The sequence below is a fragment of the Histoplasma capsulatum genome, genomic scaffold, assembly GCF_000149585.1.
Source record: "Histoplasma capsulatum NAm1 scaffold_12 genomic scaffold, whole genome shotgun sequence".
NCBI classification, from domain to species: domain Eukaryota; kingdom Fungi; phylum Ascomycota; class Eurotiomycetes; order Onygenales; family Ajellomycetaceae; genus Histoplasma; species Histoplasma mississippiense.
In genome coordinates, this window is record NW_001813971.1 from 109,892 (window position 1) to 132,704 (window position 22,813).

Sequence of the window (22,813 nt, forward strand, 5' to 3'; positions counted from 1 at the left end):
ATCTTGGAGCTGGAATAGCATATTCAGAAAATGATAAAAACTATACTCTTGATTCTTGGCAAATTGGAAAAGAGTCAGAAGTTTTTAATGCTGAATTATTTGCAATTTCAAGAGCTTTCAAATTGGTTGAGATGAAGATTGAACAATGGAAAAGATTTGAGCATATTTGAATATTCTCTGATAGTTAAGCTGAGCTTAAAAGACTTCAAAGTAATAATATCAGCAGTGGACAGTCAATACTAGAGCTGATTTTGAAAAGTTTTCAAAATATTCAAAGAAAAATCTCATTCAATTGTTCTATTCATCTTCACTGGGTGCCTGCTCACATGGGTATATATGGCAATGAAATGGCTGATAAAGCTGTAAAAAAAGCAACTGAATTGGAGGTCTGCTTTCAAAGAATTGTAACATGGGCTTATATTAAGAGAAAAATAAGAGAATTATGTTTGCAAAAATAGCAAAATATCTGGTTTTTACAAAAAAAGGGTGTATATTATTCCAGGTTTGAAACTAAGCCAAAATAAAAAGCTTGCTCAATAAAATGTAAAAGGAAACTTTTTGCTACAATAATGCAGCTAAAGCTTGGACATGGTTATTTTAAATATATTTAACAAAGATTAGAAATGATTTAAGTGATTTATATTTAGATTATCAGTTATATGAAAATTCATAGCATCTTCTATTACTTTGTACAAAGTATACAGAGTTAAGATTGAGATTGAGAGAGAAGTGAAAGAATCAAATATTGCTACAAGATTTCAATTGAATAGTTTAATCTGATAATGAATTCAATTTTTGTTTTTTTTTTTCTTTTGTTTCTATGTATTTGCTTTAATTTTTGTTCTTGTTTTTATTTTTATTTTGTTACTTTTGCTTTGAAATTTATTTCATTTTGATTACTTTTAATTTTGACTTGTTTTGAAAAGTTTGATTTGTGAATGCTTTCTTTTCTTTTAATAGCTGCTGTTTTTTATACTCTTTATTTCATTTGTTTAGAATTGAATGTATTGATCTGTTGTCATTCTTTTGACATTCTTTCTTAAATTGAATAGTTTGAATAGTTGTTTGATTCTGGGCTGGAATTCTGCTATTGCATGTATTAAATTGACTTTGTATATTAGCTTACTCTTAAGTTGAAAAATCTTGGAGTATTTCAGGTAGATGTCATAGCCACTGACTGCATACATCTATAATGGAAGAATAATAATAATAATAATAAACTCACTGTGAATTGAGCACAGAAGCAGTTACATCCTCCAATGACAGATGAGAGATTTGAATTGAATGTGCCTCACATATGCGATACTGAGTTTGACAGCACATAAAGCATGTATAGAATAATGCATTGGATTGAGGCCATTCAAACACACTGAGAGGATGAGAATCCCCACACTTTGAGCAGAGGCGCATGAAATGAGTATATTAATAAATATATATAGATTGTAATAAATGTAGAGAAGTGTATAAAAAACATAAATACAATAGAAAGTGTCTGTAAAGAAAATAATGAAGATTAATATCAGAGCTGTTGTAATAGGCGCAACGGAGATATCTATATTAGGAAATAGATACGTGGCGATAGATACGTGGCGATAGATACGTGGCGATGGCAATATTATCTATATAATGCTCGCTGATATCCGTGGATTTTAGGAGATCAGCGATTAGCTTTGAACAATAGAGATTGCTACCTTTCTAATATCCTTTGTGCGTACTTCACACTACTCTTGTAATTACTCTTGTAGCCCATCTCTTACAATTCTAATCGCTCTAAACCTTATTTGAGTGGTCCGTTGTTACGCACACCTACAACAAAACACGCAACGTTAGTTAAAACACGCAACTTAAAACACGCAAGATGGTTTCGACACGCGCAAGATCCCTTGGGAACCAACCCGAATCCTCTACCACCTCCGACGACCACAATGCCCGATTGCAACAGTTAAACGATCAAATCCGTGAACGAGAGCAACAGTTAGCTATTCTGCACGCGCAACAACGCCTCAACGAGTTGGAAGCACAGATTCGCGAAGATACTTTTATCGAGTCCCGACCAACCCAGGATATCGCCGCAGAACTACCGCAAAATCGACCCGCAGACAATATGGATGATGATAACGAAACACCGCCGAGATTGGAGATTAAGGATTACTATCGAGGAAAGAATATGTTAGAATTTGAGGACTATAAAGATCGCATGTTGACTCTCTTTGCACGCCACCGTCGATATTATCGAAAAGAAGAACGCAAGATAAACGACGCCAAACTCTACCTTGATGCCCACGTTAAGCAGAAGTGGTTGAATTTTGTATCAGCATACGAGAGACGCGGAGGAGCAACACCGTTAACATTCGACGATATGCTATCACACCTAGAGATGCAAATTAACGACCCGCAGAACCAGCGTCGATTGGCGAGCCAAAGATTCCAGGATGCTAAGCAACAGGAGTGGCAGTCGATACGCGACTTTTCTAAATATCTCGAAGATTGGGAGTATTACTTACCCCCATACAGCGAGGAACAGAGAATGGATAACCTGCGTAGTAAGGCATTGAAGGTGCTACGCACCGAACTCGACCGTCGAAATCAAGAACCCCAGAACTACGAAGAGTTGCTTCGAACTCTATAGACTCTCGAGGAAAATATGCCGGAGCGACGACGCGCCATTCGCAAAGGCAGACCTGCGATATTCGTAGGGAATCAGCGTCGTTCTGATAAATCTAGCAACCGCCGGAATAAAAGGAAACGAGAGGAACAAACGAGTTTAACTGAACAAACCAAGAAAGATAAATATAATTGGATGAAGGAGTGCTCACACTGCCATAAGAAGGGGCATGTCGCAAACGATTGTTGGATGTTATACCCCGAAAAGCGCAACCAAGTCCGACAAGCAAAAAACTAGCAATCCCAATCGTAGGAGCAGCTGCTGCATTGGGAATACAGACGACTAGGCTGCGAGATAAACACTTATTGGCAATGAACACCTGGATGTTGACAGAAGTGGGATGGTCAATGGCGTGGACGTTAGTAGATTCTGGCGCGGATGCGAACTTCGTGTCCCATGCTTGGGCATTGAAATATTTCTCGAAGTCAGAAGGTAAACCGAAAGTAGTGGAAGCAGTTGATAATCATAGGGTTAAATCATATGGACAACGAAAAGCTGCAATGAAGATTATCGATGATGAACATGTCCTTCGGGAAGGATTCCACCATTTCGAAGAAGCCGACATGAGCGGATACGATGTAATTCTGGGTATGCCATGGTTGCAAGCTGCGAACCCCGACATTGACTAGGTGCGAAGATGCTAGACCTATAGGAAAGCGTCAAATATCAGCCACGTGCACCTAGATACCGCTAAGGAATTTGCAACTTTAATGGACAACAGCAACATCATATTCGCCGCCTTTCCATTGCGAGCTGCGCACGCAGCGACTGAGCCAAATATCCCGGATGATTATAAGGATTATCTTGATGTATTCCGAGAAGATATACCTGACGCGGAACACGCACCCCACGATCATGCCATAGATCTCAAACCTGGCAAGGAACCACCGTACCGACCGATATATAACCTGTCACCTCAAGAACTCTCCGTCCTCCGAGAATATATTGAAAAGGCATTAGAGAAGAATTGGATACGCCCGTCCAAGAGCCCAGCCGGTGCGCCAGTATTATTCGCACCGAAGAAAGACGGAACCCTGCGTCTTTGCGTAGATTATCGAGGGTTGAACGAAATAACAGTCAAGAATCGGTATCCGCTGCCCCTGATAAGTGAAATACTCGATAGGTTAGCAGGTGCCAAAATATACACGCAATTGGATCTTAGGGACGCGTATCATAGAATTCGCATACGAGCGGGGGATGAGTGGAAAACGGCATTTCGAACACGATACGGACACTTTGAGTATCTGGTTTTACCCTTTGGGCTAACCAACGCCCCTGCGACTTTCCAATCTTATATCAACAAGGCCCTCAGTGATATTTTGGATGTATATTGCGTGGCTTATCTTGACGATATCGTAATCTATTCGAATACGCTTGACGAACACGTCGCCCATGTTAAGAATGTGCTGGAACGTTTAAGGCGATGGAGACTATATGTGAAACTTAGTAAGTGTACGTTCCATGCAACAGAAATTGGATTTCTGGGTTTTGTGATTACCACGCAGGGCATCACTGTCGAAAAACGCCGCGTCGATACGATCCTAGATTGGCCTGAACCGCGAACAATAAACGAGCTGCAAACATTCCTAGGATTCGCCAACTTCTACCGACGATTCATATACAAGTTCTCGATAATAACGGCACCCCTGACTGAGTTGCTAAAAGGATACGAAACAAAAAAGGGGAAGAACAACGCACCTGTCCAACTGAACGAGAACTGCAAGCACGCAATACTGCAGTTAAAAGAATGCTTTACAAAAGCACCGTTGTTAGTTCATTTTGATCCGCAGCGAAAACTCCGTATAGAAACGGACGGATCTGGCGTTGCAATCGCCGCAGTAATATCGCAATTAATGGATGATGGTCACTGGCACCCGATCGCGTTTTGGTCCAGAAAACTCACAGAAGCAGAAAGACGTTATCAAACATATGATTTAGAAATGTTGCCGATTGTAGAAGCTTTCAGGCAATGGCGCCACTACCTACATGGTAGCAGGCACCCAATAGTTGTTTTATCTGACCATGCCAACCTCCGGCGCTTCATGACGACGAAGCAGCTAAATGGGCGTCAGATTCGTTGGATGCAAATGCTCTCAGCGTTCGATTTTGAAATTGAGCACCATCCTGGGGAAAATAATCCCGCAGATGCACCAAGTCGTCACTCAGATTATATAAAACACGCAGCTCCCTTGACGGGGCTCCCTACCCTGCAAGAGAAGCTGCGTAAGGGGATCTTTAAGTCACTAAAGACAAAAGAAAACACAAAGTTAGACCAATGTGTCAAGATGGTGCGAAAAAATCTGCAAGTTAAAGAAAATTGTTGGGCGAAGGGGCCCGTAGTCATCGATGACAACAAACCCTGCAGGATAAAGAACGCACCTGCAGATGAGAACGAAGTCGCCGGCGTTACGGGGTTAGACCTAGGGACCCTGGTGCCACGGATTCTAGCCGTTAAGGTATTTGAGTCCGAGATAGCCTATCGCGAAGAGGTAGCTGAATCTATTGTCGAACTCTTGCTGCAGGTTCAGAATAGGGACGCTGGCACGTCTGAACTTCGCAGAAGACTAGAGGTGGGTGACGCTAGCGTAGGTGATCGTTCGACCTGGGCAGTAGACAAAGATGGCCTGCTCAGGAAAGATGGTAAAGTCTACGTACCGCAAGACAAGGCCGTAAGGCATGAAATAATGAAAATGAACCACGATGATCCCCAAGGTGGCCATTTTGGACGTGACAAAACCATCGAAGCGATCAAACGCAAGTACTCGTGGCATGGTATGAGCGATGAGATTGCAGAATATGTGAGGACCTGCGATGTTTGCCAACGCGTCAAGATACCGCGGCATAAGCCGTACGGGTTGCTACAACCACATCCAGTGCCAGATAAGAAATGGCATACAATCAGTATGGACTTTATTGAAGGCCTACCAGATAATAAGAAGGGAAGTCAAACTTACAATGCTATTGTCGTATTTGTTGATTCGTTCACTAAATGGGCCATAATTGTACCCACATCTTCAAAGCTAGATGCGGAAGGACTCGCGGACATTATTGTATGGAAGCTTGCGAAGAACTTTGGCCTACCTGCGAACATTATTAGCGACCGAGATTCATTAATAAACAGCAAATTCTGGTCAACATTATGTTACTTACTCCATGTCCGACGAAAATTATCAACAGCCTTCCATCCGCAAACCGACGGCCAAACGGAACGATTGAACCAGGTGATTGAACATTATCTTCGCACATATTGCAGCTACCAGCAGGATAACTGGATAGAGTGGATTCCCCTGGCGCAATGGGCATATAATAACGCCTTCCACGCATCGATAAAAATGACACCATCTGAAGCGATGATCGGCCGACCAACTGAACTTCGTATAGACGTGGAACCCCCAAGCACGGGCGCGTCAAAGTCGGCGATAGAACAAGTGGAACGGATGAAGCAAGCGGAAAACAGGATTCGAGAATGCCTAGAAGCTGCCAAAGCAGCTGAGAAAAAGTATTATGATCAGCGCCATATACCAAAAAGCTTTAAGATAGGGGACTGGGTAATGCTGCGTGCAAAAAATATATCCACCTTGCGACCTTCACCCAAACTAGATCATCGATTTTTGGGTCCCTTCCAAATAATTGATATACGCGGTACGCAGGCGTACAAACTGAAGCTTACGCCACAATATAAAGGAATTCATCCCGTGTTCCACGTTTCCCTTCTCGAACCGTATCACGCGCGCGACGGACAGATCCCACAGGCAGAACCGATAATTATAGACGCGCAGGAGGAATGGGAAGTTGAAGCTATATTGGATAAACGTCAGTACCGTGGTCAAACCCAATATCTTGTTAAATGGAAGGATTGCACAGACGCGGATAATTCTTGGGAACCTGAAGAAAATTTGGTGAACAGCCAGGAGTACTTGGAACAGTTTAATAAAACCTATCAGGAGCCAGTCAGTAAACGAAAACGAAGAAGGCGACGATGACTGCTGGATATACTTATTCCGCCCAGGGATTAAAAAACAGATCCGCCTCAGCTTGGCCAGTGTCATTTGAGGAATTGTCACCAAGGCAGACCTGCTTATTACCCCGGATTTCCTCAACTGGCGAAGCACGACGTTTCAACGATGACTTGGGAGCTGCGACCGGCGATGTAGCCACCGGGATCTCACCAATCACTGTTTCAGCCGGGGCCTCAGGGGAACCATTTCGTTGAGCCCCACGGATCTTCGCTGCGAAGAACTTAACTGCAGCTGTCACAGCGCCCTGTAAAACGTTAACGTTCGAAGCGTCTGCACCAGCGACAATTAAATCCTCAGCTGCATTGATAGCTGCCTGGGCCAACTCAACGGCGTCTGCTGGCACCAAACACGAGTTATTTTATATCCCGCAAAACATATATAGAACGATTACTTACCGGAACGCAAACGTGCTTCATCACCGAGCAGTGCTTGCATTTCTTGCGTCGACCCTCAGCAGGCTCACAGTGATGGCGGGGAGACGTTGTTAAATGTCGAATACAACGACAGCAATATGCTGCTGCGTTCCTTTCTAACACTTCAACGGGACCGTCCGCTTCCTCATCTTCGCCAGCGTTATCGGATAACTCAAGTAACGCACCAAGATCCTTGCCCAGTATTCGATATATGGCAGGCGTGACAGCGTGTCCGCCCGTCGTTCACAAAGCAAGGGTATACTGGAGGGTTTTGCAACCTTTCCAGACAACCCAAGCAAATGCTCTCGATGGCATTCAGCATATCACCCTCCATAGGTTCTGAACCGGCAACGGAAGCAGCTGGTTCTGACATTCTATTACGACATTAATCAGTATCAAGAACCTTTTAAGAAGAGAGAAGAGGCAAGAAGCAGCAAGAAAAGAACAGATGTTGGTGGTTAAAATCAATATTGCAATATCGATCAAAGAAGTTGCAACAACACAAAATCCGACCCAAAATAGAAAACGCAACCACGCAACCAAAACTTCGAATGTCGCAATAAAAATCGCATGGGAAGATACAGTGTACTTTGCTTGATCAATTGGTGTATTCTTTTAAATAAAAAAAAATCGTTGTTGGTGATGATGGTGATGATCTCGTTAGGATACGATTTGTGGTGTAAAGGTTAAAGGAAAGGGGTTCAGGGGTTGTGCCTAAATCATGATTGGACCGCGATAACACCGGAACTGGAACAACGTTTTCCCGAGTCAGCAACGCTTCGGAATTAACCCGAACAATTAATTCGGTCCTATCCTGCGAACTTTATACAATTCAACCACACAGCACATATTACGAACTTCGCACAATAAGAAGCCCTGGGGACCAGGCCTTTGAAGAAGGGAGATAATTGTAATAGGCGCAACGGAGATATCTATATTAGGAAATAGATACGTGGCGATAGATACGTGGCGATAGATACGTGGCGATGGCAATATTATCTATATAATGCTCGCTGATATCCGTGGATTTTAGGAGATCAGCGATTAGCTTTGAACAATAGAGATTGCTACCTTTCTAATATCCTTTGTGCGTACTTCACACTACTCTTGTAATTACTCTTGTAGCCCATCTCTTACAGCTGTACAGGCCGCAGAGCCAGCTGTTCAATCCATTCATGGATTTAATAAGGTCCACATGATATCATATGAGGTCACATTACAATATTTTTTTCATGGAAAAAGTTGATTTTTCTATAATATGAAGAGAGATGTAACTCCTTCAAACATTAAAAAAAGTGAAATAGAATATATCAAATATTCACATATTCAACAGAACAGCATTTATCATTTTCAACTTCATAATAACAGCACAGAATTTATTAAAGAAAACATGTACATTGTTAATTTGAATGTCACTGAGTAAAATGAATTTAACGATTGTTTTGTGATATAATTATGTCTTTGAAATAGAGTATTCTTCTTCAATCACTTTTTAAAAAGTGTAAGTAATCTGATTCTCATCATATTTGATAAAACATGGCCTGACACTGTCATTTAAAAAGTTTATAATAAATGTGTAGACTTAACAGTTTCTGATGTCTCAAAAAGAAGCTCATTCTGAATCTTGAAAAAAGTTCTAAATCTGATATTTCTTTATTGTATCTCAATACTGAGCATCAACTATTTTCACTTTCATGAAAGCATTTCAGATGATGTAGTTGCATGTGCTGATCAGAGTATTTGACTTGATAATATTCTTAATATTTTCTTTGAAATGTGCAATCACCTTGCTGATACAGCTATTCAGATTATATAGATTATATTATAACTTTTCACTGAAATTGACATTTCATGTGAGTGTTTAGATTGTAGAGATAGTGGATATATGACTGATAAATAATGTTTGATTCACAACTACTCTGCATTTATAAACTAACTCTAATCTTAATTGATCAATAGTTTTGTATTTCTTTTTTAAAGTTTTATATCTTTTCTTTTTCATCTTAAAAATCATCATAAGATGTTGCATTTGTGCTTAGACACAATATCATTAAAAGGCAAAGCCTTAGAACATCAGATTTCATTGTTATAATGTGAACTCTCATCAAATTGTTAGATAGTTTAAATAAAATGAACAAATTGAGCTGACAGTTTGACTGTGTTAGAAGCTATATTCAATCTGACTTTGAATTCAAATAATGTTTCAAAAAGTTTAGAAGATTCATTAAAGAAATTTTCAAATACTTCTGACAAGCAATCATGAGCAGAGCTTGAATGTGGGGGAATATTATCATCCACCACTATTGAATCAACGGGCAGGATGTGAGATTGTGAGTGTGTAATGCAATGCATTTGATGATGTCTAAAATTCATCATTTAGAATCTTTTGTTTTCTTATTAAAAGCTTATTGAATCAGATTCTTGTCAATATAAGTTTTTGATGATGTTCTTTCATCAATTGAAGGATTCTTTTTCAATGTGGTGCAATTTCATCCTGCAAGCTTCTCCTAAGCAAACAGTGGCGTTGATCAACACAAGATCTTAAGAATGCATCAATATGAATGGAATAAGATGATTTTAACACTGAAAAGATATATCAAATGAAGCAATAAATCTGAATAATAATTATATCAACAAGAAATTCTGAATTGACAGTGTTCATGCACAAAACGGGCCTCATAACCTGTGGAAGGTGTAAAGCTTGCTTGATTGAAGGATTGCTAGCTACATGGGTAGTGACAACCCAGGATTCCCCCAACAGGTTGGGGTAGATGAATAAATCACGTATCAGCTACTTCTCAAAAGAACACACAAGAGCATCTAGAGGGGGTTATAGAATCTCCTATATTCCCTAATTTCTAAAAATACATAAGGATTGGGGGGGGTTACTACCCTTTTAACTGTGGAGGTCTGGAGGTCGGAGACCTCCATGGTCGCCGACCACGTGGTCGCCTACCATGTGATCTCACGTGACCAACGTGACCACCTACCACCTACCCCCTCACACATTCCCCCCTTCCGAATAGCGGCGACCCCGCCGCGTCAAACAACGCGCCCCCCTTCACCGCAAACGATGTAATCATGAAAAAAAATTTTTGTAAAGAAAGAGCCAAGGCAAGAGCATTCCCTCCTTCCGAATAGCGGACTGATCCTCCCAACCATTAACCTCCCCCTCTAGTAGTTATATGATAGGAGGCTTATTAATCTAAGACCTGCAGCAGGTCTGACATAAATGAAGGTTTAAGGAAATGATAAGCGGGTACATGAAGTTCCGACAGTGTCAATATTCGGACTTTATACACTATCCAGTTCCGACACATTCCTTCTGTATGTGATAAGATAGCATTATGACCACTAGGTTATCCATAGCAAAAAGCCAACGTAACCATTTGTTAAATGGTTCCGCTCATAGTGATATATATACCCGTGGGTGTGGTGTGGCTCGGCCGACAGCAGGCGTGGCCACCCAACCACCAACTATACACTGCGACCGCCAGCTGCAGCATAGTGATCATAAGCACTGCTTGTATACGAGTATAACGGAAGAATAATAATAATAATAATAATAATAATATATAGATAATGCAAAATCATTGTTAAAACATTCAGTTATTTAAGTACACCATATGCATTTTTATATCCGAATTCAACGATGTAGATAAAAATATTCGATATAACCCGGCGATTGATATAGAATTTTATATATTATTAATGTAGATATATTACATTACCTTTATCTAACATTTATCTATTCACAATGACTGCGATTTACAAAAACACAACGTTGACAAGGTGGTCTTCGCCAACAGTCTGCATGCCCAAGACATCCATATGGAAAACAATGATCCATTCGATGAGATAATATATTAAATGAAATCGCTGTCGAAATTTCTGTTTTATCAACTTAATAAGATGTTAACTTTTAAATTCAATGAAAACATTGATTATTCATGAAAAGTAATTACCTTTCTTACTTTGAACTGGCACAACATTGTCTTCTTTATTCGAGAGTGATAATTTTTCTATATTGTCAATATATCCACTTTTATACGTTTTAATATCTAAATTTATGTCATTTATCATTTGAGGTACGGCATTATTCGGGATAACTAAACTTTGCTTTAATTTTATAAATATTAAAAATTACTCTATGAAGAATTGTATATAATGATAACTAGATACTACTCACCAAATTTTCAGCAATAACACTGAAAATAATAAAATTTAAACTTGATATTCCAACAATATTCATTACTATTAAAGGAATAATAATGCGTTATATTTTAACTAAAGTAGAAAAATATAAAATCAAAATTCTTTCAATATTATAAAAGTGGAAGGTTGGTTGATTGTAATCGTCTAGTGGGCGTACCATTGCTTAAATATAATGTAATGATATAATATCCGCAGGCATTAAGATATTAACACGAGATAACTTTTTAATAATATTTTCACAGTTGTTATTTTAGTTTATAAACAACAGAGATTGATGAAGATCAAAAGACTAAGTTGCATGTTAAACTTTTTGTAATGACATGAATCATATAGTTAAAAATAAGCAAATGCTTTTATTTTACATTTAAAGTTAGATATAATAGTATTTCATATAGATAAATATTTATGATTTAATTAACTAAGCTTTTGATTAAATTTAACTAGTTTGAAACTTTTGTATCATTTATTTATCAAATAACAATGAGTGAAATATTATAATATATAACTTGTTATATCAATTATATAACGTGTGAATTTTTAGTTTTTTTATAAATACCTTTTGAAGATTTAAGTATTATAATATCATTTTAATTTTTAAAGATTATATCAATGCTTTTTAAAAATTTTAATGTTATATTAAAAATTAATTAATAACTATACAGTTTTAACAAAACACTTTACTTTTGAACATAAATGATGGAGGTGGCAGGTTGGTTCATTGTAGGTATTTAGATTAGCGCAGGCTGCGCAGCACTGGTTTCAAGGTTAAATATGTGTGGTCACATGGAATAGTAGCGAGCGACAGGCATGCCAACAAATAGAATTGTTCTTTATTTTTATTTTTTAGAAAATATGAGAATCGCATGGAAATCAATAAAATAAAAGCTTGAATTTTTTATTGTTTAAATCATTATTACCTAAAACATTGAACAAAAACTTCAAAGTTAAATAACACACTTTAAACCAAGTATTAAAGCATTATGTATAAACAGCATTCAAAATAGAAAGCATAATTAAACCTCAGAGTGAAGTGAGGTTTAACTTAAAAACTCAGTTTCGCATTAATGGGATGTGAAAATGATGTTCATCGAAGTTGATGCTAACTTCAGCCACTCGTGCCCTCCCACAATAAGATCGAACAAGTGGATACTGACCAGAGATACTAGTAGAGACTCTGAGGACCTATCGGAACGGCCGAGCAGTCTGCTTGCCCACTTATCAACCAGTTCTTATTACATATCCGATTGATATCCGATTGATCCTTAGTTACGGGAATGGAGATTTCTAACTAACTAGCTGTCTCTTTGCTTAATCCCGTTGAATCCCTCGAGCTACTACATAACTTCCTGCTCTACTCCGTACATCTGCTGGATCGTTACAGATGCCCTGCGAAAAGTTTCGTCTCACTAAGAATTTACATTGAAATCTTCTTTCTAGTGTACTGAATCTTATGGCTATACTGCCTGGGATTTTGGTAGTGAGGTAGGGAGAATGCTAGGGGCATTGACCTCTAATTTTCCCTCTGATAGTCCCTATTCTCTGAATTAAGAGATGGAACACCAATACTTAATGCCAGTATTAATATTTTAGTTTAAATTCTTAATGTGAGTCAAAACTTTTCGCAGGAGCATCTGTATAAAAGTAGCAGGTTCTACCGGGCGGGCTCAATGCTTGCTGGTTCACTATACATTTCCCCATCTACCAACGCTTTGCTCCATTCTCGTGTAGGACATTAGGCCGTATAATGAGGGTCTAGAGGGTTCACCCGAGTTAAAGGTAAGGTGGAATTAAAATGATCTTTTACCCCTTGGTACCCCTAGGGGTTAGAGGCACGGAGGTGGAATGGAGATTCAGAAATCAAGAGACTTCCTCCAAAATATGTAGTCTCTTGATGCATAATTATCCATCTTGTTTACTACTACTCATTCCCTTTCAAATCTATCTTATAATCTTCTTCCACATAGCAAGATTAGCTCCAAGTTGAAACCTTAGCGGTGGCAGGTGGTTCAAAATTCTTTGGCAAAAATTTGAATCTTTAGAATCCCATTCAAGTTAGCCTATTATTATTGAATCCTCATAAACACAATGTCTCAAGTCATGTTCCATCTCCTTTGGACTTAGCCAATCGCAAATGCTATTGGCACTGACGGCCAATCATCCACATAACGCGACACAGTTGGGGACTAGGTAGAGACGAAACGAAATGCGAAGAGGGCATCTTCCACTGCTGGTCTTGAAGGGCCATAAAATAGCTATGAACAAAATACTAATAAAGATGACGTTTCCATCAATTTATGTCATACCGGACATCTCTCAACGGACGCATCGCTTGACTAAGGTATCCATCACCAATATAGTTAACGTCACACGAGAGCGGCTTTACCAGGAAAAGATGAGGGCAATGCCGACAGCTCCCATTATTCCCAGGGTGGCTGGGATCAGCGTATGGGATGCGCCATTGCCCGTCGGAGTAGGGGTTGTGCCAGTGCCAGTGCCAGTGCTTTCGCCTGGGCTCGTAGTTTCGCTATTTCCAGTGGAGCTGGGTTTGTCAGTTGGGGAAGAGCTCGACCCAGTTGACTGAGGTTGAGTGCCTGTTGTTCCGGCGGTTCCGGTTGTAGCAGATACGGGTGAATAGAGGGTAGTGCTGCCGACTGTGGTCGTAATCACTTGAGTGCCGGAAGTTATGGTAGACACAATTGCTTGGGTAGTGTAAGGAGTAGATGCAGAGGAGCCCAAGCCCGTCTGGGTGTTTATTAGCGACATGGGTGCCACAGGGATAGTTGGATGCAGAGATATGGCTCACTGGAGATGCTTCACTCGGTCTAGGGGCGCCTGTTGGTGACGCTGTCTGCTTGCTCGTAGCAGTCGCTCTAGGTTCCTGGGAACCGCTTGGGGCATTGCCGGGGCAATATCTGGCAGCAGCTGCGGCGGCAGCTGGAAGATCTTGAGCCCCACAGGCTTCTGTAGTGCAGTCACGCACACCGTATGCGAAATCCATGTTCTTGCAAAGGCAAGCAACATCGTCGGCTTTGCAGCCTAGAGATGGAGCGAGGTCCATCATCCGTCCGATGCATCCACGCTAATCGTATTTCAATATCGACAGTTAGCTGCACTGAACAGTTTAAAACCAGTCCCGAAACAACAGAAAGGGAACTCGTGGAAGACATACGGCACATTCCGACACACCTTGTAAGTCTTGCGCCACGCCCAGGCCGGTGAAAGCACCGGTAGCGAGCAATGTAATAACTTTCATTTTCACTTGGGCGAGTTTGTAATATCACTTTAAATATGACAGGAAAGTGATCAAAGTAATAATGATTTTGCTATGTGTGTCGCAAATGGATCAGCGATGTGGAAGACGACGAAGGGAAGATAAAAGGAACAACAGGGGAAAAAGGGGAAATAGGGAATAAATAAATGAACTCGGGCCATCCGACCACGACAACAAACAATGGAAGCAAATCAAGTAAAAAATGTCTAAGGGAAAAACAAAAGATAGTCCAACTCAAGCCATCATGGAGCACACGTTGTGTGCCAGCCATTACCGCCCAACCACAACCGGCACATCTCAAAATTTGTTCTCTCTGTTTTTCTTTTGGTGGCGAATTAGAAAGCTCCTGGTAGGCTTAGTACTCTTCGTGGGCCGAGTTAATTTGATCCTTAACTTGATCCCTGAGGAGATGCTAGGAGGGAAAATACTATGTCATTTGTTCATGAATGAAAGGCAATTGTTGCCATACGCTTCGCATCGTAAAATGAAACCCTGTTCTTCGCTCCAAACAACCAATTTGCGAACCAAGAGCTCAGATACAGAGGCTTTTCCGGACTTTCATGAGATGCACAAGTATTGGAAAGAATCATGGCGCGAGTGATTTGGCAAGAAATCAAGTTTGGCATGACATGAAGAATCGCCAGCGACGAGCCAGATGTGCAGCCGGTAGTCCTCTAGGTGGACAACTCAACTGGCTCATCAAGGACTTGAGGGGATTAGCGTCGATGTGAGTCGCGAATTATTGGAACCTGTCGAGATTCAATCGTGCGCTAGTTGTGCCTGCAGAGAAACAATCGATAGTGCGAAGATGGGCATTTTCAGCTCTATTGATTTGTCACCGCCACAACCAGATAATTGGAAAGGGGATTCCTCCAGTTTTCTCGAAACAAATGCTACAATGGCGCGATGAGAGATACATCAAGCGGGAGAAGAGAGATGCTGCTATCACTGGAGGTGCGTGATAGGACAGAATCCTCGATGATAAAGATTTTCACTGTATTGCACTGTTCAGCGAAATTCCCAATTCCCGTTTTGTTAACCAGCGTGTTCACTCCGCTGTCCATGCGCTGTGGGAAGATGGGATTTGGGCTGCACAAAACATCTTGCTAAGGAGTCAAGAACCCAATAGCTTCATGCAGATCGCAGGCCCAACTGATGATTTTGCAGGATAGATCTCCGTTCGCGACGCCACCGCGCCTGGTTGGTGAGGAGTAACGCTAAGCACTTTTCCTGGTGGCGATCTGTCCTACTCACCTTGGCATGGAGTCCCTCACGCCTCTGCATCTTCCGAACAATTCATCTCTTTGCTGTTGGCTGGTAGGAGAAATATAGGCGAATGGGTTGGGCTTGCCTTCCAGCTTGCTTCGCAAGTCGATTGTTGAGCCATTTCATACGATACCTTGAGGTGTAAAAGCAAATGCGCCAGCTCTTCGGGTTTGCCCCTTTTCTCGTTCCAGTTGTGTAACCCTGTTTAAGCCTGTCAAAGCTGGCAGGGGGATAACTCCCCCTGCATCCGTCCTAGAAATATCTGGTAACATCAGACCGCTTCTCCCAGCTATTCGATGCAACACTCGCTACAACGGATGAATGCGAAAGCTTAACTAACCCCGGATCCAAACTTTCAAGTGCACGTTATTATGTTCAACAACGGCCTAAACTGCTTCTGAGTACAGAATAATGAAGAATCTAACCCAAACGAGTTAACGCGCATGCAGTTCTCCAAGGAATGGGATACTATCAGAAAACCTGTAGCGCTTGATGTCTATCAAAAAAAAAAATAAAAATAAAAATTAAAAATAAAAAATAATTGGACTGGAATAAAGGTAGTTCCTTTCACATTTTTTTTTTATTTTATTTTTTTTTTTACTTACTCTTTTCATTTATTTTGCGTATTGTTGGGATCGACTCCGTACAATTGAGCTTCATGCGCAACTCTTCATTTCAACGAACAGTCCAACAATAGTCACTAACTCTTTTCAGATACTCTTTCTTTTAATAATTGAATGCACATCTGTAGAAGGATAACGTTGTTGTCAATTACTAAACTAACTACGTGAGAGCCAACACAATATGTTGGGGGGCACGTGATAGGGTAGCTGAGAAACAGCAGCCACAAGCTATCTCAGCATGCTCAGCCTCTTTTCTCAATATTTTCAGATTAGTGTGATCAACTAAACTTCTTTAAAATTCTGCCAAGTTCTGCTAACTTCTGAACCAATCAATTACTCCACACATGCTTGCAACATACAGTGCTGCGCAATAAGTTTGAAACCATTGAGACCTCGTGTCAAAATCCACTAGTCCCAAAGGGGTTTAACCCATGATAATTAGTAGTAGTTATAGCGTCACATGATATTGAAATGCACCCATTTACCCCTATTTTTAATCTCTATAGAATAAAACGCGTCTGTGGGTGGAACTGCTTCATCTTTATTCTGACGCATTTATATCCTTCTCATACTATTTCCTCATACTGCTGTCATTCCTCTAGTTATGTTCCTTCATCTCTATCATCTGCTATGGGTCGGGGTGTAATGTGACGGCGCCGAGGCGATTGCTACTCGGCAGCGACACAGAGGAGGATGGTATATAATGGGAAGCCTTATGGGTGGGCTTGATTATCTCGCTTGAACCGCGAACTCGTAGAATACTATACAAATACTGAACTACCAGAGGTACTCGGCACACTAAGGATATTGTATGAGGACAGTGGTAACTCTGGTATCTTATTGTCAAAAGATAAAAGACGAATCGCTGGCTCCTGGAATAGAGAGCCAGCATCTAGACAACGGGCAGCCATCCTCCCCTCACTCTATGAGCGAGGGTAGCCGAAGCAACTCCGCAGTGGCGGTGCATTGATCTGCCAGAAGGAATCTACTGATCCTGTATAGAAACAGGATTCTCATATTCCATCGATTGGATCCTCTTCTATTGCATCTGAATGATGTCATAGGGTGGTTGGAAACCGGTTCGGACATCTGCGTGATGTCATGGGATAGATGGGATTATCCGAAGGGAAGCGATGGGCCGTGTGGAGCCGTCACGGGCCCTTGGCACAACCAAGGGTGTGACACGGGGCAAGGAATTGACCCCTCAACTGCGTTCTGTTATTCAACCATAGTGTTGATCTTGATACCATCAATTTCCAGGCTGCTTTTGAGATCATTTGAATTGATACATCAATTTGATTTAAGCTGCTTACTTCTGTTCTAAAAAAGAAACATGTAAATTGAAAGAGTTATGAATGGGCCTTAGATGAAACAATAACTATCAAATAATTGTTTATTATTATGAGTATTATATATCACTTTTATTTTTTAAAGAATTCAAACTTCTTCAGCTCTATTCTCTCTGCATGTTTTCATAGCTCAGAAGTAAAACAATAAGTGATAGAAACAATTTTCAGCTTTAAACTCTATCTCAACTATATAATGAGAAATAAATTGATGACAGAAATTGTTAAACAGAAGAAGTTATGAATTGATATTTTTAATTTATTAATATTTTTATCTAATTTTTCAAATTTTTAGTAAAAATTGATAATTTTTATTGTTTTCTAACATATTTTTTCCACTTCTGTTAACTTCTGAGTCAATCATTTAACTAATTCTTATCATTAAATGAAATTTCAGCAGCTTATTAAAGATTCTTGAGCTGTTATAATCTATAACAATATGAATTTCAAAGAAACTATACAAAATGAGATGATTAACTATAATGATTATATAACTGCAGTGACTATTGCTGCAGTGGTTATTTCCTCTGCAATTTCAGAATCTAATCTGACTCAGATCATGCATGATTTTATAAGACTTTTAACACTGAAAAAGATCATTGATGCATCTGATGTAGCAGGCAATGATCATGAATTTTGAAAGAAAATAACATTGTATCTTATTTCTGATGCTGTTTGAAAGGTTCATGATGAGAGAGTTAAAAGGGTTTTCAGTATTGCAGATGCTTTACTACTTCAAATGCTTGTTCTTGATAACTTTCTGTGTATAGAATGCGTTTTTAACAGCTGAGAGTTATTTTTGAAAATGAGAGCAATATTGTAGAAACTATGCCAAAAGAATGAAAATAGTGTCAGGTCAACTACCCTGGCTTAGTAATCCTTCCACCATATAACTTGCCACGGAGCTAGCAATCCTTCAATCAAGCAAGCTTTACACCTTCCACAAATAGATCAATACATTCAATTTAAAACAAATGAAATAAAAAGTATAAAAAACAGCAGCTATTAAAAGAAAAGAAAGCATTTACAAATCAAACTTTTCAACACAAGTCAAAATCAAAAATAATCAAAATGAAATAAATTTCAAAGCAAAAGTAATAAAATAAAAATAAAAACAATGTAATGCACTCGTTTATTATTTCCTTATTATTATATTATCTTTGTTTATATCTTCGTCTATTCTTACCTCTTTCCATTATACTCTCGCTACCACTATTTCTATATGTATATATATATAGATGCATGTATTTCGCATATCTTCTTTCTCTTTCTTTTCCTCTTCAGCGATTAGCTACAACTACAACTACAACTACAACTACAACTACAACTTCAACTATACTACTACTATAATTATTATTACTATTATCTTCTACTATTCACTCTTCACACTGTCATCACCCCTCACAAACAAGAATAAAAATTAAAGCAAATACATAGAAACAAAAGAAAAAAGAAAAATAAAAATTGAATTCATTATCAGATTAAACTATTCAATTGAAATCTTGTAGCAGTATTTGATTCTTTCAAATATTCAATCAAGAATTCATTTCCAGTTTTTGTATTAAACAAAAGTTTTAAATTTAACTGTGCCAATTCAATCTTCTCTCTCAATCTCAATCTTAACTCTGTATGCTTTGTACAAAGTAAAAGAAGATGCTCTGGGTTTTCATATAATTGACAATCTGAATATAAATCACTTAAACCATTTCTAATCTTTGTTAAATATGAATATATTATATGTCAAAGTATATGAATTTATTCTATATATGATTGAAGAGTGCACTTAAAATCTGAATGTGAGCTTTGAAGAATTTATCAAAAACAATGCTTAATGACATTTTGTTGCTTATCAATACTTTCAAATTCAGTGTAGCTCATAACAACTTGTGATATGTTTTCAATTTTCATAAAAGATATTTATTTTAATGATAGTTTTTGAAGCTGCTATTGTTGCTGATTTTTGTGTTTTCTTCAATCCCTTTTAATCATATTCAACAGAATTGTCTGATTCAGCTGTTAAAAAGATTATTATTATTATTATTCTTCCGTTATACTCGTATGCAAGCAGTGCTTATGACGAGTCCTTGTGTAATGTTAAATACAAGCAAAAGTTGGTTATACAGGAGGAATGCTTAGTGTTGAATGACGCCAAGAATATAACAGAAACATAGGAAAATTAATGAAAGACAGGATTTGGTACTCGCGATACAGGTTTCCAGCCCAGAAACAATAAGCTAAATCAGGTAGTAGATCCGCCCGAAGGTACCTACTTGGCAAGTTCACATCCCTTTATTTTAGGAGCTGAGATGTTGGCTCCGGATGTAATGTTGTCCCCTTGTGGGTTTCGAACCCACACGCCTTGGGTCCCCACACCAAGGCGCTACCTGGTGGCCGCATTACCCATTCGGCCACCGGGGGAGCTGTTAAAAAGAGATGTTATGTGATTGATTCAGAAATTGTTGAAAGATTTCAGAAGTTGTCAAAAAATTTCAAATGTTATCAGAAATTGATGTGTCATATGAAGTGATCAAAAGTTATATGAAGTTGACAGAAGTTGTCAGAAGTTGTTGAACATCATTAAAAAAATGTTAAAAATCATCAAAAAATACACTCAATGCTTTGATTAAAATTACTGATGACTGAATATATGTTTTGATGACAAGATCAAGGCATTGAATGATTAGACATGATCATGATTGAAAAATTAGCAAATCATTCTCATATTCAAAATCAGAGTAACAGTTTTCAATATGATACTTCATTATAACGGGTTAGCACCCGTTAGTGGTTAACTTACGCAACCAACCCCTTCTGCCTCACGCTCCGCGTCCGCGTAGTTCCTCACGCTCCGCGCTCTCGTAGTCGCGTAGTTCTAACGATTCTTCCGCGTAACCCTCAATGTTCTTCCGCTCCGTGCTCCACTGCGGGGCGGCTTCTGATATTCTTCCGCCCCGATCTCCCCTCTATAAGAACCCCCTTCGTACAACCTTTCCTTCTGATCTCTTTTCTCTGTCTTTCCTTAATCAATTCGTAATCTGTATTTAGGATAGTGCTAGATCGTTAATCGATGTACGCCCGTTACAAATAGTTAGAAAAATTGATCAATTTTCACTGAAGTGTTATCAAATATCATTATCTTGTGAAGTGGTGATGAGAATGTGATTTGAATATCAATTTCAATATCATTCTCATCAAAACAATCATGATTAGTCAGTTCTGTGTTTTCAAATTCAATATTCAAAGCTTTGATCAATACTTGCATAACAAGATATATAATATGAGCAATACAGAGAATATGTTCACATTTACCATTTCATCTAAACAATATCAGTTTTAAACTGGCTGATGGGATCATGCATGAATTACACATTTGATTTGATTTGGTTTGGTTCCAGTCCATTTCTTGGTGTGATTTTAAATGAAATCAAAATCGGAATGAAAGTGTAAAAATTTCAAAATTTTCAAAAATGAAGTATAAAAAAACCAGATTTAAATATAACATTATCAGAATGAGACTAACAAATCTTGATATTTCATGTAAAGTGACTTACTATGAAAAATAAGAACATGATCTGGAACTGATCATGATTTTGACTCAAGTTTCATCCCATTCTGATGATTATATCATACATCAATCTGATGATATAATTGGTGAAGATATTACCTCTATCTTGCTCTTATCTATCTATCACTACCAATCAACCTACTCTGTAAATCTACTTACTGCGGCGAATCTATCTATCGCTATCAATCAATCTATCACTGTCAATTTATCTACTGATTGCTGTCAATTTATCTACAATGTCTTGTAAGAAGTTTGAAACTATTGAAATTTATAATGAATATTCACTAATTTAAAAGTAGTTTAAATTGAATATACTTATTTACCTCTATTTTCATCTCTATACTGTTACATGTAAAATTCTTCTCTATTTTTTCTATTTTCTTTCTCATATGTTTTCTTCAAAATAATGATTCTTCATATCCTCTAAATACTATTTCCTTATACTACTGTCATCTTACTAGTTATAGTTCTCCACCACTATCATCCACTGTGAGCCGAGGCAGAGAATTAAGCCCTCAGATGTGTTCTCATATATGTGAGCTTTGAAATTAAAGATATAACTATTCACACATTCATCAAATCCACTCTGAAATTCCACTTAGCACTTTTAAAATCACTATACACAGAGTCATTGAACATGTTAATGAGGTGTTCAAATCTCAATCTGAAGCTTCTAGAAAACTGTTTGAATTTAAGTGAGATCATTTCTATAATATGACTGTTTATATCAATCTTCATATCTCAAATTCTCAATTAAAAATCTCTGTGTTGAGGTGAATGACAAAGTTAAAACAAGATCTATACAGCTTCTTATGAATGAGATGGGAAGAAGAAAATGGCTTTAACACACCCACTCTGCATTTAAGAAGACACATGCAGCTCAACATTTTCACTGAGCAGACATTTATAAAAACTACATATCTGCGGATAAGTGAGGAGTTAAGTGATCTGATGAATATACAATTGAAAGAGGAAAAGAAATTGCTGCTAAATGAATCTTCTTATAACCCTCAGAACAACTGATTTAAAGAGATATTAAAAAGATGAAATGTGAAAAAGCATTCAAGAAAATGTTATAAGCAGCTTTTAATCAGAATTTTCATATAGAATTGATGCCACTGAATGGAAATTCTGAGTCTGTCAATCAAGAAATATCAGTCAAAGTATGATTCTTTATATTAATTTCATTATTTCTGATATATACTGATACTTTTTCTATCACAATTCATAGATAATCTGTGAACTCTACTGAGCATATCTACTTATTATATTGAAAGAAGAAGATGTATTCATACATGATAATGTGAGACAACCACGTGTCTCATATAACGCTCTTATTCTATATAAAATGGTCCGCTTAGCTAGCAATTAATCAATCAAGTTTTTCATCTCTCACAGATAATGCATCTGTGCATAGAGCTAGAATTGTA

At 38.5% G+C, this 22,813-nt stretch overlaps 6 protein-coding genes across 6 annotated transcripts; 2 read left to right on the forward strand and 4 right to left on the reverse strand.

Moving 5' to 3' along the window:
- Window positions 1-1,858: 1,858 nt before the first annotated feature.
- On the forward strand, window positions 1,859-2,629 carry HCAG_08607 (predicted protein; the record flags this gene model as incomplete). Its single annotated transcript, XM_001536236.1, has 1 exon — window positions 1,859-2,629. One exon carries the CDS (start codon window positions 1,859-1,861, stop codon window positions 2,627-2,629), a length of 771 nt encoding a protein of 256 aa, XP_001536286.1.
- Window positions 2,630-3,165: 536 nt separating this feature from the next.
- Window positions 3,166-6,205, forward strand: HCAG_08608 (hypothetical protein; the record flags this gene model as incomplete). Its single annotated transcript, XM_001536237.1, has 6 exons — window positions 3,166-3,253; window positions 3,323-3,788; window positions 3,843-4,078; window positions 4,136-4,888; window positions 5,051-6,164; window positions 6,202-6,205. The coding sequence occupies 6 exons, from the start codon at window positions 3,166-3,168 to the stop codon at window positions 6,203-6,205; spliced, it is 2,661 nt and encodes an 886-aa protein (XP_001536287.1).
- A 456-nt stretch (window positions 6,206-6,661) lies between these two features.
- HCAG_08609 (predicted protein) lies at window positions 6,662-7,119 on the reverse strand (the record flags this gene model as incomplete). The annotated part of the gene is made up of 2 exons (XM_001536238.1): window positions 6,662-7,020; window positions 7,080-7,119. The coding sequence occupies 2 exons, from the start codon at window positions 7,117-7,119 to the stop codon at window positions 6,662-6,664; spliced, it is 399 nt and encodes a 132-aa protein (XP_001536288.1).
- A 3,746-nt stretch (window positions 7,120-10,865) lies between these two features.
- HCAG_08610 (predicted protein) lies at window positions 10,866-11,089 on the reverse strand (the record flags this gene model as incomplete). The annotated part of the gene is made up of 2 exons (XM_001536239.1): window positions 10,866-10,988; window positions 11,072-11,089. The coding sequence occupies 2 exons, from the start codon at window positions 11,087-11,089 to the stop codon at window positions 10,866-10,868; spliced, it is 141 nt and encodes a 46-aa protein (XP_001536289.1).
- A 2,602-nt stretch (window positions 11,090-13,691) lies between these two features.
- On the reverse strand, window positions 13,692-14,565 carry HCAG_08611 (predicted protein; the record flags this gene model as incomplete). The annotated part of the gene is made up of 3 exons (XM_001536240.1): window positions 13,692-14,054; window positions 14,116-14,391; window positions 14,482-14,565. The coding sequence occupies 3 exons, from the start codon at window positions 14,563-14,565 to the stop codon at window positions 13,692-13,694; spliced, it is 723 nt and encodes a 240-aa protein (XP_001536290.1).
- Window positions 14,566-20,107: 5,542 nt separating this feature from the next.
- Window positions 20,108-20,215, reverse strand: HCAG_08612 (predicted protein; the record flags this gene model as incomplete). The annotated part of the gene is made up of 1 exon (XM_001536241.1): window positions 20,108-20,215. The coding sequence occupies one exon, from the start codon at window positions 20,213-20,215 to the stop codon at window positions 20,108-20,110; it is 108 nt and encodes a 35-aa protein (XP_001536291.1).
- Window positions 20,216-22,813: the final 2,598 nt, after the last annotated feature.